Below are 13,403 nucleotides of genomic sequence, written 5' to 3'. Positions count from 1 at the left end.
AAAAATTCTTCACCAGTTGCACGCCCTATAAAAATGTTTTAAAGTGTTATTCAGAAAAATTCACAAGTATTTTTGATCTATGTATAGCTTTTACCACAAAAGGACACGTATGATTAATCGTTGTAAAATCCTTTACCAGCTTAAAGAGCGATTTCACGAACGGATGATTCCTCTTTCGCAAAAATTCACAAGGATTAAGGGAATAGTCCATGAGCCAGGGCTTGTATCCATTGGCTTTCTTAACCACCTGTATTCTAACCCAAGCCTTATTTATCGGATGTAGTACTTTGAATACAATATTCAAATGGACTTTATTTCGTCCAAATACTTTCAAACGGCAGAGATCGAAAACAACCAACGATTTATTGTACGATTCACAGACTGCGTTTGTCATTTTTAATATTCCTGCTGCGTGCTAAATTAAATCGAAAAATGCTAAGTCATAGACTGGGCTTCACTAGACTTTGGATATATGTATATTTACACTGTGGCTTAAGGTCGCAAGGAAGAAGAGTAGGACTGCAATAGTTCTTCGCTGTCCTTCCATAGCTAGAGCGGAATATGTTTCCCACTTTGCGAGCTCAAAAGCACATAACTCACCAAACTTCGGACTAAGTATTTTTGTTGCTGTCATTACTATTTTATACTTGTAGTACTATAGTAAATACGTATTTTGCAGAACATTAAACAGCTCATTAAACGTTAGTAGTATTTTGTATGTTGTATGTGTGATCAGCTTATAAATAGCTTTTATTTGATATATAATTGGTTTTATTGAAAAAGTAACCCACTTCAGGACTGAAGAGAACTTTTGAAATAGAGCGTTTTGTGTGGGACTTTCACTTAAAATTTAATAACACTGGAAGCGGAGTTATTATCAAAAACTAATTTCGTTTTTATTTTCGCCTATACTTTCAACTAATGAAACAAATTTATAATTGTATACGAGTCCACGAATTAGGACTTGTAAGAAACTTTTGAGATTTTTCAAAAATGTCCTGAACGAAGATTGTAGGTAGGATTCTATATAACGGTATATAACGGACTCTCCATTCTTACATATTTTCAATTTTTCTCTTTTACTTTCTACATTTTTTCTTATCATTTATTCTGCTTTACATTTCGCAATATTTAAGAGCAGAGTGAAATGTATTATTTTGTTAAATGAAAGCTGGCGCTGTTTTTAAGTCCCACTTCATTTATTCTTTCCTAACTACGTGCTCCAAATTCTCCAAAATTATGGTACGTAATTCTGGCTTAAATAAATTTTTATATTGAATTGAATCTAAAAAAAAAAAATCTAAAAAAATAATAAACTTACCTTAGATAACAAATGAATATTGAAAATTCGCGATTATCAACAAGAGAGAAGCAAGCCCGACACTGAAATACCCTGAAGAAGATTGGAAGAGTGGAGAGTAAGATTAAAACGTGCCATAAATAATAAAGTTTAAATTTATATCCACTCTAATAATAATATGCCATAGTGTCAATCAAAATTATTTACAAGCGGTATAAGCCGAGTGTTTGTCTTTATTTTATTATTAGCATTGAAATAATGTGTGCATTGAAATAGGTCTCAAAGAAAGGTTTTTAAAAAATATCAGAAATAGTGCAATATATAGTTATATTTTCAATTATTCGTCTTCTTTAAACGTAAAGTAAACATTCATAGCATACTGGGGTTTCGCAAAGACAGAGAAATTCAGCAACAAGCCATAGTCCCCAGTTGGCAATGGTATAGGAAACTTATTGGGCGGTACATAAAAGTTCTTCAGCATTTGCACGCCCTATAAAAAGTATTATTCAGATAAGATCACAAGTATTTTTGATCTATATATATAGCTTTTACCACATAAGGACACGTATGATTAACCGTTGTAAAATTCTTTACCAGCATAAAGAGCGATTTCACAAACGGATGATTCCTCCTTCGCAAAACCTCACAAGCATTAAGGGTATAGTCAATGAGTCAGGGCTTGTATCCATTGGCTTTCTTAACCATTTGTGTTCTTACCCAAACGTTATCGGTCGGATGTAGTATGTTGTATACAATATTCAAATGGACTTTATTTCAAACGGCACAGATCGAAAACAACCAACGATTTATTGTACGATTCACAGACTGCGTTTGTCATTTTGAATGTCCCTCCCGCGTGCTAACATAAATCGAAAAATGCTTAATTTTAGACTAAACTTAGACTTGTGCTATTTGTATACTTACACTGTGGCTTAGGGTCGCTAAGAAGAAGAGTAGGAGTGCTATAGTTCTTCGCTGTCCTTCCATAGCTAGAGCGGAATATGTTTCCCACTTTGCGAGCTCAAAAGCACATAACTCACTAAACATTAGACCAACTATTTTTGTTGCTGTCATTACTATTTTATAGTACTATAGTACATAATCATAATTACGCAGTTTGCAGAACATTAAACAGTTCATTAAACATTACAGCCATTACAACAACTATACCGAAAGTGGTAGTTACTCGTATTATATACAAGTAGTATATGTGATTTGAGCTTATAAATATTTTTTATTTGATATATAATTTGTATTGTATTGAAATGGTAGCTCACTGAATGAGACTTTTGGTTGAGACTATGTGCTTGAGAATGTGGAGAATCTGGATACCAAGTTTGGTTATTCCAGCTCTTATGCTTTCTGAGATGCTTGCGTTCATACAGACAGACGGACAGAGCGCCGTGGCGGTATCGATTAATAAATCGAAATCGTATCAATTAATTAAATTATCGATTAAATATGTGAAAATGAACGATTTGTCGATTTGTTTTTAATCGATCATTTAGATCTGTTTCTTTTTTGCTTTCTTTCGAATTCGGTTCATCGATATAGAAGGGGGTCTTACGTTTAATTGGCTAAGATCCGCTAGACTTACCTACATATGTACGTGTACATATTTACATATGTGCATATGTTTGTATTTAGAAACATCTTACTTATGTACTTACTTGAAAATAATATTGTTCCGACCTCGAAGACCCAGAATAATTCAATTTGTCTGGGCTTTTAGGCTTGATTCAGAAATAGGAATATCTTTAAATATGCTGATCAAGAAAATATATATTTCGTGAGGTCTGCCACGCCTCCTTATGCCTGTTACATTTTTCACTTTGCAGAAACCTAATATGTGTGTATTTATATTCTTGTAGGCTCTAAATATTAAAAGGGGATTTCCATAGTTTGGGGATTTTTTCGATCTATTTAATCAAAATGTAATATTTAATCTGGAGGTGTTTGGCAAAATTATTTGGCCATTTACCATTGTTATCAATAACAACTAAAAGCTAAATATGTACTTGGGATTGAATAACCTTTTCAATTCGAATACTTTTTGCAAAAACGTGTGAAACGAAGAACAGCCTAACAACAAAAGGTGCACAACCATTGAGTAATGCAAAAGTTTTGGAATACTTGTATATGTACATCCGACTCCTTAGTCATAATACTATATACATCGCAACATCCATACGCAAATACATATGTACATACAAACATACACATCTATTCACGGTAAGGGTGCGGTTGAAGTGTTTAAGAGAGACTCGTACTTATTATTATCGTTATCAGTACAATTGCAGTATTAATCTAAAACATAGACGTACATGTGTATGTACGTGGTTACTCATTTATTTAACAGAAAATCTCAAAGCTCATACATATGTATATGTAAATAAATTATTAAATTTAGAAAAATTTGTTGAGTGGCTCCCAGAAATTGCAGAATTATATAATTAAGTAATGAGTGAAAAGTCTAGTTCTTGTTTCGTCGGCTGTACGCTGATCGTATAAACTGGCGAGGGTTGTCGCGACGTCTTCGCTGGGCGGGCACACCATAGCCATTATCGAAATCGTACTCGGCTAGTTCGTCATCAACGTCTGTATCCTCGGGTTTGGGGTAGGGTTCGGGAGCGGGTGCGGGAGCGGGTGCGGGACCTGGACCTGGACCAGGAGCAGGAGCAGGAGCAGCTACGATGTTGTTATCGCCCTCAACCTCGGATTGAGGAAAGCAATCTATCAGCGTGCCTTCTTCATTTTGGCATTTCTGTGCCTCGAGCACCCAACCATTGCCCCCTTGTTCGGGTGCAGGTTGGGGTGCGCAATTTGAATAGTCTGGATAGTAACCAGTATCCACTCCATGCCCTCCATAGCCTCCATAGCCATATGGCATCGGCAGGGGCTGTGGCGCATAAAACACGGGCATCAGGGGTACACTGTAGCTCTGAAAGCAGAATTGGCAGCGCGGGGGAAGACCTCGCTCGACGACATAGATATAAGACAGTTCCATACAGCGCTGGCAAGTTCGGCGTTTGGAGCGCACAACCTGCTGGCCATCATACGAGTATTCCAGTGTTGGTGGGACACGTTGCCTGCGCTTGCGTGCTGGCACATATTCGAAGGACTCGTGGCAGTTCTCCTGATTGGCATCGCATTGGACAACAAGACGAGCGTGCATGACACGAGCCTTACAGCGCTCTCCGCAGGCACGCTGGCGTTTGTGACCCTCGGCGGTACGTCGGACCACCAGACAGCAGGAGCCGTGTTCGTTGTAGCCCAGTCCGAAACGTCCGCCCACATCGGAGGTGTTCTGATGCACCTGTACATTGTTGGTGTTGCGGACAAGGAGGTCGTTCTGTATGACATTGTTGATCTCATTGGTCACCCGAATGATGTTGGTGGTGTTCAAAGGGGGCACAGCATCCACCGAGGATAAGTAGCCGGTATCGTTGACACCCTGCACTACCAGCGGATGATTGTATAGTTCCGGACAGATCGGGCATTTGTCCAGACATTTATTATCCTCAGCACACACCCTTTTGCATTCCTCGACGTTGCTCTGGCATTCCTCGTACTCCTTTAGAGTCGGCTGATCATAGTTTTGCAATGGGGTTTGCACAATAATTGGCGTATCTTTAACCACATATTGGGCTACAGAACTGGGAAGAGCTGTCGCGGACTCGCAGTGGACTCTAGTAATTGCCAATAGGAACACGAACGGAACGCACAGCTATAATTGCGATAAGATTGCGTAATTAGTCAATTATGGTCGAATATGGTGCAAGCGATAGAAATGTATGAATTGAACTTTAAAAAGGAAATCACTTCAATTCTGCAGCCATGTGCTTCTCGTCTCCTGTTCGTCTGTATGAACGTCGATATCCTTTGAATATTTACAGCTAGAAACACCAAACTTGGCATGTACGTTTGCCTTCTTGATATGCAAATCGAGTTTATTGGAAACCATATATATAACAGTTATTATATTTCTGTCTATAATCTGAAGTTTTTCCTATCCTGTAGCTCCCGTAGCAACGACAACTTTAAATAGTCAAAATTGTATTTTTTATATCGTTATCGTAAGTGCGTGTGGAATTCATTGGCCTTTTATTATTCCCAACAATAATCTGAAGCAAGCAGTGGACTTTTGACAGTTACCTGTTGCTAACGTTCAGATTGGAATTTAATTGGAATGCCGCACAAAGTGTGAACAATATTTTAAAGACATATGCATGTCATGAATAGAATAGCTTTCTTGAACCCTGAGTTGCGATTTCACTGCTACTTCTAACTATCTAAATAGCAAATGCACACTAACCTTGAGATGAAACATGCTGCCGTCTGTCGCTGCCTTTTCAAATGTTATTCTATGTGATGTTCCGGAGTATATTTATTTTGGATTTTATTTTTCACGACAACCTACTACTTTTATATCCGAGCGGTAAAAACATTTGACTGTGCTCGACTGGCTGCATTTCTGATTCGAAACAAAAATGTGGAATAGAACTCGTTGATTAGATAACTTTATCGTAAATTGATTACAAAGCTCGTTGTCAAGAGACTTGCCTTTCAACTCAATATCGTACAGCTTTCACTCAATCGGTTCAATGAATCATATGTACATATATGTATTTCAAGAATTTCAATGACACCCACCAACGTACCACTTATGTATGTCCATACATACGCTTTTTCAAAATGGGTATTCCCTCTCAAATAAATGAATTATGTGTAGATTATTGCAAATACACACCTGGATTAAATAATAGCATACTTTTTCTTTTGCACAAAAGCGTGTTTTTTATACATACTTGCATAAAAAACATTGCTTTTGGTTAATTCATAAAATAAAAATGTACGAATTGAACTTTAAAATTCTGCAGCCATGTGCTTCTCGTCTCCTGTTCGTCTGTATGAACGTCGATATCCTTTGAATATTTACAGCTAGAAACACCAAACTTGGCATGTACGTTTGCCTTCTTAATATGCTGATCGAGTTTATTAGAAAGCATATATATAACATACATACTAAAAAAAAAATAGCTTTTGCTGAATAGAAAAGTTTTTGGTTGGACAGAATAATAGTTGTGCCCAACAAAATTGGTAATAAATAGTGTAATTTTATTATTTATGGTCCCGTATTTATTCTTCATGACTTTTTCGATTCTGGCGGACATAAAAAAAACCAAGTTCTGACAAGTCTCTAAAGGAATGTTATACCAAACTTTTTGAAATTAATCGTTAATAATACTTTTTGCAATTTTGCAAAATGGTTTTTGGCAAACAAAAAATATTTCAGAGTTTTTTTTTTGGCATGCATTAATCATTTATAATCTGTGTTTGGAAAGGCAGATATACATATGTATATATGTTTGTATGGAAGAAGTTATCTTTTTTTTTTGTGGTGTTGTGTTACCCTAGCACTTTTTTCTGGGTGAACCGATTTTCATGGTTCTTTTTTCATTTGAAAGCTGGTGCTTCCCAATTGGTTCCAGTTCTGACAATGGCATTCATGAGAAAACTACCTTAAACATACCTCATTTAGTCCAAATAGCTGAACATTCTATTCCTGAACAAGATGCTGTTACTTCAAAATTATTAACTTTAACTTTTTTTTTTGTAAAAATTTTACTTGTTTAATAGAATAGATAGAAGATCAGCAAACCTCTTGAAGCTCCAAAGCATCACTTCCTGTCCAAATATGATTTAAAAGCAAACTTTATCACGTTTAGTTATTCGTCAGTTTTTCAAAACACTGTTTCTTTCATCTGTTTTCTTTACTCTTAGTTTGTTTTCGACGATTTTTAACTGCATTCGAAGGCATTTATTTTTATTGCTAGCTTGGTATGCAATAGACATACAATTTTCTGAGTTAAATTATCTTAAAATTATTCATTATATCGTAAAACCAAGAATTTCTGATAGATGGAGTTTTTAACAACTTTCTGCATTCTACAGTTTTTAAGCTTCAGTCTAGAACTTCGAAGGAACAACTTTCTTTGAAATATTTGAGAAAAAGCAGATGCTGAATTGCGTAATTATTTATAATTTCTTTATAAGTTCTTTTGAATAAATCAAATGTTTCCGGGAAGACCATTTTGGGGAATAAAGTGGAATTAATCAACTTAACATGTTCTCCAAACCTTCACTCAGACTTTCTCTCCAAATAAACCAATACTTATACCAGGTTAATGCTTCAACTCATAAGGAAGGTAATCAATGGCTATCTATACACTATATATGTAGGTTTTAAGAGATTATGATTAGTAGGTGTTAAGGACAGCAGCATGAAGGAAATTATGGGAGCAAGCATTATTAAAATTTTATTTCCAGTAATTTCTATACATTAATGGCAATGGCTTCAATGCTACAATTCCGGTCTGTTTGGTTAGTAGGACCAACCATCCTCCGAACGACAGCCGATCTGGCCCGGATACTGAATGCAGTATTGCTGCTGATCATAGTAAGCACAGCTGTGGGTGCTGCAGCGATAATTGTAGCAATAGCTGGAGCAGCGTTCGGCCACACCCGACGCACAGCCGCTGCAATCATAGCGATCTGTGGGTGCATAAGATATAGACTAGTTTATCGATTAATGAGAATAGAGGAGGTCACAGGCTTACTAGCTGCTTGCGGACAATCGCCCCGAGCGCGACAAGAGTCGACTTGGTAATTAGGTGGCATTATCATCATTTCGTCATCTTCGATCTGCCAGTTGCGAATGGCCGGCGGCTTCAGTATCATCTTGGGTGCTTGGCAGAAGTCGCCACATTGCCTCTGCGAAGGATTGTAGCATTGCCAGCGAGGACTTTGGCTAGGATGGCGGCAAACGCGTGGTGCTACCACGTGGCAGCAAGATCTTTTGGGTGATGTGGGAGGCGGCAGAGGAGGCGGAGTTGCTTGTGGTGCAGGCACATTGTCTTCATAATCGACGTATTCTGGCTCAGGCTGTGTCAGAGCAATCGAAGTATTCACAACCCAATTATTGACATTGTTGATCACCAGCGGAGAGGCCTGCTTCGGCTGCTCAACTTTGATGGTCTTCTCTAGATGGATGGGCGGCAGCTCGACGTGCTGATTCGGCTCACATCTGTAATTCTTCCAGTATGTGCCCGGAGGACAGTTGGGATTAACACACTGACCGCCCGAGAAAATGCCAGTACCGCAATACACCAACCGGCATTTGTCATTGATGAGCACAGTGCCCGCAGGACAGCGAATGAGGGGAGCAGGTGGTGGAGCTGCTGGGGTTGTCGGTGGAGGTGTTGGTGGTGAAGTGGGAGGTGGCGAGGTGGGTGGAGGCAAGGTGGGTGGAGGCAAGGTGGGTGGAGGCAAGGTGGGTGGTGGTGAAGTGGTTGATGGACTTGTGGGCATAATAATAATAGGCGGTTGATAAGGTGCAGGTGTAGTCGGTTGAGTTGGTGTTGGAAGCAGAGGGCAGGGCTGTACGACGAATGCTTGAGCAGGTGGTGCAGCTGGCGAAGATAAGCCTGAGACGATGCTGTAGCAAGCGTCATTTATATAGACTTGACCTGTGCAAGAATTTAATATACATTTTTCGATGACAGATCAATAAGAGACTGAGCTACTCACCAGTTGGACAGGTGGGCGTATTTGGCGCCACACAGACACCATTCTGCAGCAGAAATGGTGCGTTACACTGCCTAGCGGGCTGCACACATAAAGAATTGACTAGCAAAAAATGTTGAGGACATTGCGAGCTGACCGGCCGAAGAATGAACAGCATCCAGCAGAGTGCCAGAAGTTCCAGCGAGCGCACTCGAACCTGATGCTCACTCATATCGAAACTTACTGAACCGAAATTCGATGAAGCGATGAATGTCTAGAGGGAGCTTAGTCGGAGCATAATCATTGACACAGGTTATCAATAGTCAGTAGTGCATGAAAGAGATAACGAGCAGGCACGACACGTGTGTCGCTGGATCTTCTGCAATGCCATGCTGTGGTCCGGCTCTCGCATCGGCTCAGTCGCAAATCGCATCTAAATTAGACATCATCGTGAAGCGGACATATTGTCAGTTTTTTCTCAAGCAATGTCGTTGCTGCTTGCGACGTTTGTGGCTACGACTTGCGCCATTTACGGAAGTGGTAGTGCTGGCCCGAGCCATCAACACGAGGTAAGATGGGATTAGCAAAATTTAATGATTGCCCCGCATCACTAACATTTTTTGCGTTATCTGTGCCAGGGGACCTACTGTCCGGATGGGTATAAATACGTAAATGGCTTATGCTATGGCTTATGTCCGCCCGGTAAGTACAACTACAGCGTAAACACTTTATGGTTTTGAAATGAGAATCTTGTTGGCAGATCGTTTTCAACACACCGACGGCCTATGTTATCCAAAAATCACACCACCGTGTCCAAATGTGGACAGTCTTAGCACGCCCAGCACAAACACAGCTACCCTACCGACTCCAGTTCCAACCACAACAACAACCACAACAACAACCCCACCAACAACAACGCCCACTGTCATTAAAGATTACAACGATGAGGCACCGCTGCCACCTCTACTGGAACCACAAGCTGAAGAGCTGGCTCAATGTCCAGCTGGCTCCATATTTGTGAATAATCAGTGTCGCAAGCTGTTGTGTACTCGGGGCGAATATATTTCAGGGCGCTGTGTCCAGCCCCTCTGCAAAGAGGGTTTAGTGTGGCGCGGAAAACGTTGCCAGCCGCCCGCCTACCTAACAACCGTGCTCGAGATTGAGAATGTGATTACCAATCGAAAAGAATACACTCTTGTGACCGAGAATGTGAATAATGTGGAGCAGGTGACCGTGCCGCCCTACAATCCAGGGAACAATCAGAGCTATAATGCTGAGGTGCTACCACCCTCCGCACTAGTTGATCCCACCTCGACAACAAGAAGACCGCCAACTACCACCGTGCGAGTGCCAGAACCGAATTATGATGATAATGCTGTGCCCTCCGATGGCTGTTGTGTGGTTAAGAGTCCACGCATCTGTCGCAACTATGCCCCCAAGTGGGTCTGCTTCAATCGCAGCAAGAAGCTGTGCGATCCACGCGTCTGCAAACGCCCCACCATCTACTTAAAGCCACCACGCATGGAGTATAATCCCGAGTTGGGGTGCTTGATCATGCCACCCAATCCACCCCTCTCTGCCTGTATGACCGCCGATTGCAATGAAAGCGGTAAGTTAAGGAATTAGCATGTAGTACAGCGATATAACTTTTTACTCCTACTTACAGATTACATAGATTGTTCGGGTTGTGCGCAGAATCGTCGCGAGAACTGCTCCAGTTCCTGCTTTAACTATTTCTGTCCCAACGGTAATTGTCAGTTCATGAATTCCGAGGACTACTGTAAACTATATCCTGGCAGCTTTGGTTGCACCCAAAGCGATTGCCGCCTCTCGGATTGGTGCAGCAAAAATGTCTACTAGTTCTCTTATATATACGAGTAATTGTAATAGTTGTTCAAGAATATACATAGTGATAGTACTGTTGTTTTGTAAAGTGTTTAGGTTGCGTCTTCCCTTGCCTAGGGCACTACTTTGTCGATGATCTTGGACTAACTGATAAGATTCATTGACTGAGTGTGCTTTTACTAAAGCCACCAGCGTCTTATCGGACCCAGTTCCATCCCTTAAGGCACTTATTCTTCGGTTTTAACCGAACGCTCTCACCCAACGTAACCGAAGCAGACGAACATCTTGAACTATTCGTTTAGTGTTAATGAAATACTGGCAAATCGGGTCAAATATATTTGCGTAGAACAAACTGAACCGAATGTTTGCATTATTTTTGTCAGCCTATTCGGCATCGGTCGAAATCAAGCCCGAGCTGAGCTCGAAACGAGAGCTTAGAATTAAAAATGTCACATTTCAACCAAATATATACACTTGTATGTTAATATACATATGTTGGTTGAAATTGAAAATATAAAACCGAATCTTCGATTTCTCCAGTGGAATATTAAGCTACACAAACAATTGTATTATTCCAATTGTTTCAAAAACTAAAGACTCCAACATGCTTTGCGATATTTAAAATAAAATGAAACTTCTAAAACTAGTTTAAGTTTAAGATCTACTTGTAATTTAATTTAAATCATTATTTTCCTAACTTAAAAAATTAAATTGATCTATCTCCAAGATGTCCCACAGTTTTATTGTCTGGAATAATAAATAACAATGTAATACTTCATAATTTACATTCCTATCTCTTGTATGGTATTGACACAAAATTGATTCCTTTGAGGCTTGGTTTTTTATTTTGCACATATTTTTAGAAATAAATGTTTAAATATAACAGGAATTGCCCGAAAGTACTTTTTAGCGATACTGATACCTGTAGCCTGGAAACCCAGCATCAGACTTTGTTGGTATTTTTCAATGCTGCCAGATACTTAACAGCGCAATCAGCTGTTTCGATTGGTGGGCGAATTCAAAAACCACCGTAGCTGGCTTCCGGAGGTTAACACTAGTACGTTGATATTCAAAAGTAAAAAGTAAATGTAATAACAAATATTTATAAGAATATTCATAACATTTTTACATATTTTGTATATATAATAATTTGTTAAATACGTGTTCTATTTTTAGCACAGTAGTTGGGTTTAATTTTCTTAACAACTTTTCTGTAAATTATAGAATTGCATATTTGAGCAGACCGAAGAGAGATATAGAGACAGACTGTAAAATTTTTCCATTTCATTACAATAATGGAAATAAAAGGACAAAACAATTTTTTTCTACGGCTTGAACTTCCAATATCCGTCTTACAAGTAAACCAAAGATATAATTTAGTTTGTTCGGCATTGAATATAGGAAGGAATCAAGTAACCATAATTGATCAACAGACAAAAAATCCACTAGTCGGGCCTATGTTGAGGAGAAGTCGTACATATGTTAAAAACTTGCTCATACTTTTCATAAATTGCGAAACAAAGACCTGACACTCAAAGTTCAAAATATACAAAGACATCAAACAAAACAAACAAGTTGTGTGTACCTATTCAAATTTCAAAATGTGTATTTTATGTCCGCGCCAATGCATGTGAGCAGCTGATCAAGCATAGCAAATATGCTTAAGTCTGGCAGCGCTTAATTAAAAATACTAAAACTGTGCTGCCAGTCGCAGCTGTTGTTTTTATCCAGCTGCGTTTTTTGCCCCAGCCAGCTGGTCGGTCAGTTCAACGGTGCTTTTCTCGCTATCGTTCAGTCGTTACGCGAGAGAGCAAGCATCGACTTGCATTTTCCCGAGTCGCGGCAGTCTGTTATATTTTGTGCGAGTGTGTGTGTGTGTACTTGTGGGGGAAGCAAAAGCAAAGCCAAAAAGTTTGTTTGAAAAAAGGTGTGCAAATACAAAAAAGGAAAAGCAAAAACAAACTGGCGTCGTTGTTGTCATCGTTGCGGCAAAGCAAAGAGGAAAAACACAAACCGCGTTGCATTTTCGCCGTTGTTGTTTAGCGGTGTTTTATTTTTTTTAAATTTACTTATTTATTTGTTGTTTTTATTGTTGCGTTTTGAAGTCGTGTTGGGGGCAGCTTGTGTTAAACGCGCGCGTGTGTGTGTTTGAAATAATCAACAAAAAAAACCAAAACCGCAAATGCAGTAATATTTATAAATGTTTCCCCTGTGGTTAAAGCAATGTTTATACCACCACCACAACAACAACAAGAAAAATAATAAAAAGCAATTGCGCAAATAAAATAGTAATGTTATGAACGTGTTCATGAGCGACATGAACTAATACTACTAGTATTAATAATAAAAGCGAAAATGATGATGTTGACGAAGCAGTTGATGCTGTTGCTGGATGTTTGTTGATGCACAATAATTTCTTAAATTGATGCTCACACTCTTACGCTGCCGCTGCCGCTGCTCTGTCAACTAACTGCTGTCATCGCTATTTGCGTGTTAATTGAAAAAACAAAAAAAAACAGAAACAACAACAACTACAAACATCCCGTTTTGGGTAGAGGTAAGCTTTGTCACTCATATTCCCCAACCGCACCACTCTCTCGCGATGTATGTATGTACATAACTGTAACTGTTGCCATTTGCCGTTTGCCGTTGCCGCAGACATCAGCATTATTGCGGCAGCCAAACACAAACG

At 39.3% G+C, this 13,403-nt stretch overlaps 4 protein-coding genes and 1 pseudogene across 4 annotated transcripts in view; 2 read left to right on the top strand and 3 right to left on the bottom strand.

Moving 5' to 3' along the window:
- Nucleotides 1-1,637: 1,637 nt before the first annotated feature.
- Nucleotides 1,638-2,287, bottom strand: LOC115623945 (annotated as a pseudogene).
- A 1,315-nt stretch (nt 2,288-3,602) lies between these two features.
- LOC115624070 lies at nt 3,603-5,748 on the bottom strand. Its single transcript, XM_030518656.1, has 2 exons — nt 5,616-5,748; nt 3,603-5,027 (listed from the first exon to the last, which is right to left on the bottom strand). The coding sequence occupies exons 1-2, from the start codon at nt 5,628-5,630 to the stop codon at nt 3,774-3,776; spliced, it is 1,269 nt and encodes a 422-aa protein (XP_030374516.1). The 5' UTR covers nt 5,631-5,748; the 3' UTR covers nt 3,603-3,773.
- Nucleotides 5,749-7,594: 1,846 nt separating this feature from the next.
- LOC115623944 (proline-rich extensin-like protein EPR1) lies at nt 7,595-9,098 on the bottom strand. The gene is made up of 3 exons (XM_030518506.1): nt 8,891-9,098; nt 7,921-8,829; nt 7,595-7,855 (listed from the first exon to the last, which is right to left on the bottom strand). Exons 1-3 carry the CDS (start codon nt 9,096-9,098, stop codon nt 7,686-7,688), a joined length of 1,287 nt encoding a protein of 428 aa, XP_030374366.1. The 3' UTR covers nt 7,595-7,685.
- Nucleotides 9,099-9,306: 208 nt separating this feature from the next.
- On the top strand, nt 9,307-10,799 carry LOC115624149 (mucin-2). The gene is made up of 4 exons (XM_030518746.1): nt 9,307-9,435; nt 9,505-9,568; nt 9,627-10,475; nt 10,533-10,799. The coding sequence occupies exons 1-4, from the start codon at nt 9,352-9,354 to the stop codon at nt 10,724-10,726; spliced, it is 1,191 nt and encodes a 396-aa protein (XP_030374606.1). The 5' UTR covers nt 9,307-9,351; the 3' UTR covers nt 10,727-10,799.
- Nucleotides 10,800-12,528: 1,729 nt separating this feature from the next.
- LOC115623555 overlaps nt 12,529-13,403 on the top strand; it is a 48,877-nt gene continuing 48,002 nt past the window's right edge. Inside the window, exon 1 of the mRNA XM_030517953.1 lies at nt 12,529-13,268. The gene's annotated coding sequence lies outside the window, so the exon portion shown is untranslated. The remainder of the gene's footprint in view (nt 13,269-13,403) is intronic.

This window comes from Scaptodrosophila lebanonensis, unplaced genomic scaffold (genome assembly GCF_003285725.1).
Source record: "Scaptodrosophila lebanonensis strain 11010-0011.00,11010-0021.00 unplaced genomic scaffold, SlebRS2 tig00000053-arrow-pilon, whole genome shotgun sequence".
In the NCBI taxonomy this organism is placed as follows: Eukaryota; Metazoa; Arthropoda; class Insecta; order Diptera; family Drosophilidae; genus Scaptodrosophila; species Scaptodrosophila lebanonensis.
This window is presented reverse-complemented; position numbering and strand designations above follow the sequence as displayed.

Coding starts and splice junctions, on each gene's coding strand:
- LOC115623944 (XM_030518506.1), bottom strand. CDS start 9,098: ATGAGTGAGCATCAGGTTCGAGTGCGCTCGCTGGAACTTCTGGCACTC. Junction 8,830..8,890: donor TACGCCCACCTGTCCAACTG/GTGAGTAGCTCA, acceptor ATTCTTGCACAG/GTCAAGTCTATATAAATGAC. Junction 7,856..7,920: donor CGATTGTCCGCAAGCAGCTA/GTAAGCCTGTGA, acceptor ATGCACCCACAG/ATCGCTATGATTGCAGCGGC.
- LOC115624149 (XM_030518746.1), top strand. CDS start 9,352: ATGTCGTTGCTGCTTGCGACGTTTGTGGCTACGACTTGCGCCATTTAC. Junction 9,436..9,504: donor GCCCGAGCCATCAACACGAG/GTAAGATGGGAT, acceptor TATCTGTGCCAG/GGGACCTACTGTCCGGATGG. Junction 9,569..9,626: donor CTATGGCTTATGTCCGCCCG/GTAAGTACAACT, acceptor TCTTGTTGGCAG/ATCGTTTTCAACACACCGAC.